This window comes from Cherax quadricarinatus, chromosome 18, assembly GCF_038502225.1.
Source record: "Cherax quadricarinatus isolate ZL_2023a chromosome 18, ASM3850222v1, whole genome shotgun sequence".
In the NCBI taxonomy this organism is placed as follows: Eukaryota; Metazoa; Arthropoda; class Malacostraca; order Decapoda; family Parastacidae; genus Cherax; species Cherax quadricarinatus.
The window spans coordinates 43281242-43287241 of record NC_091309.1 but is presented as its reverse complement, the minus strand read 5'-3'; the positions used below and the strand labels follow the sequence as shown (position 1 = coordinate 43287241).

At 40.3% G+C, this 6000-nt stretch overlaps 1 protein-coding gene across 1 annotated transcript in view; it reads left to right on the top strand.

Annotated features, from left to right (window-relative positions):
* Window positions 1-6000, top strand: part of LOC138852894 (luciferin sulfotransferase-like) — a 370577-nt gene that overhangs the window by 359372 nt on the left and 5205 nt on the right. The window contains exons 7-8 of the mRNA XM_070086463.1: window positions 2114-2208; window positions 2424-2612. Of these exons, the coding sequence (XP_069942564.1) occupies window positions 2114-2208; window positions 2424-2612 (284 nt within the window). The remainder of the gene's footprint in view (window positions 1-2113; window positions 2209-2423; window positions 2613-6000) is intronic.

Here is a 6000-nt window from a genome sequence, read left to right as displayed (position 1 = left end):
AACACCCCTCCTTCAGAGTGCAGGCACTGTGATCCCATCTTCAGGACTCAAGTCCGGCCTGCCGGTTTCCCTGAATCCCTTCATAAATGTTACTTTGCTCACACTCCAACAGCACGTCAAGTATTAAAAATCATTTGTCTCCATTCAATCCTATCAAACACGCTCAAGCATGCTTTCTGGAAATCCAAGCCCCTCGCACAAAAACCTCCTTTACCCGCTCCCTCCAACCTTTCCTAGGCCGACCCCTACCCCGCCTTCCTTCCACTACAGATTGATACACTCTTGAAGTAATTCTGTTTCGTTCCATTCTCTCTACATGTCTGAACCACCTCAACAACCCTTCCTCAGCCCTCTGGACAACAGTTTTGGCAATCCTGCACCTCCTCCTAACTTCCAAACTACGAATTCTCTGCATTGTATTCACACCAAACATAGCCCTCAGACATGACATCTCCACTGCCTCCAGCCTTCTCCTCGCTGCAACATTCATCACCCATGATTCACACCCATACAAGAGCATTGGTAAAACTATACTCTCATACATTCCCCTCTTTGCCTCCAAGGACAAAGTTCTTTGTCTCCACAGACTGTGGTGATGAATGGTTTGAAAAACCGGCAAGTTGAAGATTGAGACACTTATGCAACATATGGGAATCTTTGGCCTAATCCAGCTAAATATATTTTAAATAAGTTTACAATAATTTAATACTAAACAAACACAATGAAATATATTTTTTTTCGTTACGTTCAGAATAATTTTTGCGAAATTATTGCATACACAAATTTTCACTTGTCTTATATGGCAAGATGAGCGTTGCTATTTAAGCCAAAATCGCAAGTTCTGCCTATTCGGCACGATATGTGTGTGTGTGTGCGTGTGTGTGTGTGTGTGTGTGTGTGTGTGTGTGTGTGTGTGTGTGTGTGTGTGTGTGTGTGTGTGTGTGTGTGTCGTGCAGAATAGACAGAACTTGCGATCTTGGCTTAAATATCAACGCTCATCTTGCCATATAGGACAAGTGAAAATTTGTGTATGAAATAATTCCGTCAAATTTATTCTGAACCTAACGAAAAAAATATATTTCATTGTGTTTGTTTAGTATTAAATTACTGCAAACAAATCTAAAATGTATTTAGTTGGGTTAGGCTAAAATAAATTGCGCTTGTTATAATAAGGTTAGGTAAGTTTTCTAAGGTTCTTTTGGTGCAAAATTACAAATTTTTACATTAACGTTAATGAAAAAAATATATCTTTAAACGTATAAGAGAAAATTTTAGAAAGGACTTAATTTAAAATGAGTTCTTGCTAATTGACCAGTTTTACATATTCGGCACGACATATATATATATATATATATATATATATATATATATATATATATATATATATATATATATATATATATATATATATAATGTGCGCGTGTACTCACCTGTTTGTACTCGCCTATTTGTGGTTGCAGGGGTCGATTCTTAGCTCCTGGTCTCGCCTCTTCACTGTTTGCTACTGGGTCCTCTCTCTCCCCACTCCATGAGCTTTATCAAACCTCGTCTTAAAACTATGTATGGGTCCCGCCTCTACTACGTCACTTTCTAGGCTATTCCACTGCCTGACAACTCTATGACAACCCTTTGACTCATCTGAGTCTTCATCTTCCAGTTGTGACTTCTTGTTTCTGTGCCTTCTCCCTGGAACATCCTGCCTTTGTCCACCTTGTCTATTCCGCGCAGTATTTTATATGTCTTTATCATGTCTCCCCTGACCCTCCTGTCCTCCAATGTGTGTGTGCGTGTGTGTGTGTTTGTGTGCGTGTGTGTTGTGCCGAATAGGTAAAACTTGCGATTTTGGCTTAAATAGCAATATTCTTCTTGTAGAATAAGGCAAGAGAAAATTTATGCATGAAATAATTTCACAAAAAATCATTCTGAACCATACGAAGAAATATTAATTATTGGGAGTGTTTATTAATAATGGTATTATTAATGTTTATTATGAACGGAACAGCCATGTGCTGTGCCACTGATATACATGTAATGAGTGACACAACGAACTGGAACGTGACACTGGATAGTACAATATTATGGAGGTACACTCACTGTTAACTCTCCTCGACAGTGGTATACACACCCTTCTGGCTGCACATCCTGAACTTCTGGAAGATGAGACATGAAGATCACATTCTCTTCCTCCGGTATGAGGACATGAAGAAGGTAATGTTTTACTCTTTTTCGACATGTGATATTGCAGTGATAATGATAAATAACATATATGATATGTTGTAGTATTTAACTAAGTAACATGTTTTGATTTAAAATTTTCTCATTGAGGTATTTTGCCTTCACCGGATTTCTAGGTATATTTAATAAAATACTATAAATAATCTGAGCAATTCTTTTTCCATATATTATATACATATTGAATGCAGGACCTGGCGGCAGTAGTGAGGCAAGTGGCAGCTTTTCTAGGAAGAGATGTGAACGAAGAGCAGGTGTCATGGCTGACTCATCACTGCTCCTTCGAGGAAATGAGTAAGAATCCAGCAGTAAATCACGAGACCTTGCGGATGGCACCCACACAAGAGGCAAAGGCAATAAAGTTCATGAGAAAGGGCAAGGTAACTCGTACAGAAAAATACTGTGTATTTATCTTGGTGTTCATCTTAATAATAGTAAATTAATGAGTCACCAGAGTCGGGTGCTGACCCTCTGTCAGGTGTGAGAAGAAAATGAACGTAAATAGAGCGTAATAAAGCCGGTGACTTTAGTAAACCTCACTACTCGAGCATTTTTGTTGAAACGCAGTTAGACTGGAGCCATTCTTAAATTATAGCAATTTTAAAAAGTCAACAAAATAGGCGAACCAAACATTTACGAAGTAAACCTGTATTGTTCAACATGTTGCATACGTGAGCAGCATTAAGTGTACAAAGGGACAAACAGCTAGAACTTGACTCAAGAAATCGTAATGACACGATTGCAAATAAAGGTAACTCGTAGCTAAACCGGGGGTATGGTTTAGCTAGAACTTGTTTAAAAAAAAACAACCATACCCCGGCCGGGATTGAACCCGCGGTCAGAGAGTCTCAAAACTCCAGCCCGTCGCGGGTTCAATCCCGTGGTGACGTGTACTTACCAGTGGTGACGTGTACTTAGCTGGAGTGGTGACGTGTACTTAGCTCAGTGGTGACGTGTACTTAGCTCTGTGAAGACCTGTTTGTGTGCTCTCTGTGAATCTGAACCAGGATGCCCTCTCTTGAGCAGCTTTACCAGCAGCTGAGAGAAGAACTCAGAGTTGCTAAACTGGAGATACGGCGATTAACGGAGGAGAACAAGAGGATTCGTAGTAATCCACCTGTTGTGAGTCCCCAGGTTAAGAGGGGAGCTTGGTCAGTGGCCGGGCAACATGGAACCAAGCTGAAGATTAAGAAAACGGTTGGAGAGGCAGAAACAACGAGAAACCAGAAGACTGCCGTGGAAACTTCCAACTCATTCTCGGTGCTACCTGACGAATGTGAGTGTTCTACTGGGAATGCCACAACGAGCACCAAGGAAGCATTGGCAGACGTGAGTGAGACATCCCTAGAAACCCCAACGAAGACCATCGAGAACGTCATGACGAATTCTACAAGTGGTGTAATGCTACCTGGCGAATGTGAGTCGACTACTCGGAGCATCACTACGGACGACGCCAAGGAAGGTAAAAACATTGTTGTTGTTGGGGATAGCCAGATTAGGTACATGGATAGGGCATTCTGTTTGAAGGATAGGAGTAGGAGGCAGAGAGTGTGTTTTCCTGGGGCTGGGATGAAGGATATTGTTAGCCGTCTGGATGACATCATGAGAGGTAATGGGAGCAATCCTATTATCTGTCTCAGTGCTGGAGGCAACGATGTTGGCAGACGTAGGAGTGAGGACCTGATTAGCAGGTATAGGTCAGCAATAGAGATAATTAGGAAGAAGGGTGGGAAACCTGTCATATGTGGCATTTTGCCAAGGAGAGGAGTTGGAAATGAATGGTTGTCCAGAGCAATTGGTGTCAATTGCTGGCTGGACAAATACTGTAAGGAAAATGCGGTAACATTCATTGACAACTGGGACCTCTTCTATGGCAGAAATGACATGTATGCCAGGGATGGGGTTCACTTGTCTAGGTGTGGGGTGGGAGCACTGGCCAACGCAGTGGAGGGAGCTGTTAGGTCTTTAAACTAGGAATAGTTAGTGGTATGGGTTTTGGCGGGAAAACTGTGAAGTCGCAGGGTAGTAACATGAGTACTAGGAGAACTAGTAATAGGCAAAATGAGGAGGATATTGGAAAGCCAGTGGCACTAATTGACAATGACAGTAATAGGTTTAGTGGAATAACAGAAAGGAGCAGGAAGGGTAAAGAGATAGGAGGGTCATTAAATATTTATTACACAAATAGTCGCAGTGCTAGGAATAAGATGGACGAGTTGAGACTAGTTGCTAGTGCAGGTAACATAGATGTATTTGCCATTACTGAGACGTGGTTTAATTCAAAAAGTCGGGACATGCCTGCAGAATGTCACATTCAGGGTTTTAAATTGTTCCAAGTAGATAGAAGTATCGGGAAGGGGGGTGGGGTGGCATTGTATGTCCGAGATCGCTTGAACTGTTGCATAAAAACGGGTATTAAGTCTGAAGTAACACATACAGAGTCTGTTTGGATAGAATTTTCAGAGGGACATGAAAAATTAATTTTAGGTGTGATATACCGTCCCCCAAATTTAGATAGGGACCAGGGGAGACTACTATGGGAGGAAATTGTTAGGGCCACAAGGCACGATAATGTAGTAATTCTAGGAGACTTTAACTTTAGTCATATTGATTGGAATTTCTTGACTGGGAATTTAGAATCATACGATTTCTTAGAAGTAGTTCAGGATTGTTTTTTGAAGCAGTTTGTGACAGAACCTACAAGGGGTAATAACCTGCTTGACTTAGTTCTGGCAAACAATGAATCCCTTGTTAATAATTTAGAAGTTTCAGAGGAACTGGGTGCTAGCGACCACAAATCAATTACATGTAGAATTGAATGGAAGTATGATAGTAGGGATAACTCAGTAACAGTCCCAGATTTTCGCTTAGCAGATTACGATGGGCTTAGAGAACACTTATCATCTGTTGACTGGGGTAACGAAGAGAGCTATCAATATGACAGTTTTCTGAACACAATACATGCTGCTCAAAGAACGTTTATCCCTTATAAGGAAATTAGATCAAATAGAAATGACCCAAAATGGATGAATAATAGGCTGAAATATCTACTAGGGCATAAGAAAGGAATTTATAGGCGTATCAAAAGAGGCGAGGGTCATCTTATGAATCAGTATATTGACATTAAGAGGGACATTAAAAAGGGGATAAGAAAAGCTAAAAGGGACTATGAAATTAAAGTTGCTAGGGATTCTAAAACTAACCCAAAAAGTTTTTTCCAGGTCTATAGAACAAAAGTCAGAGATAAGATAGGTCCCCTTAAAAATAACTATGGGCATCTTACTGACAAAGAGAATGAAATGTGCTCGATTTTAAATAATTATTTTCTCTCGGTTTTTACACAGGAAGACACTAATAATATTCCGGTAATTAATTTTTATAGTGGATCAGAAGAAGATAAATTATGTAACATCACAGTCACTAGTGAAATGGTTGTGAAGCAGATAGACAGACTGAAGCAAAATAAGTCACCGGGTCCTGATGAGGTTTTTTCAAGGGTTCTAAAGGAATGCAAAATGGAAGTCTGTGAACCATTAACTAATATTTTTAATTTATCTCTTCAAACAGGTGCAGTGTCTGATATGTGGAAGATGGCTAATGTAATTCCTATTTTTAAAACAGGGGACAAGTCGTTACCGTCAAATTACCGCCCAGTAAGCCTGACCTCAATTGTAGGCAAATTACTAGAGTCAATTATAGCTGAGATTATAAGAAGCCATCTCGATAAGCATAGCTTGATTAATGATACTCAGCATGGATTCACAAGAG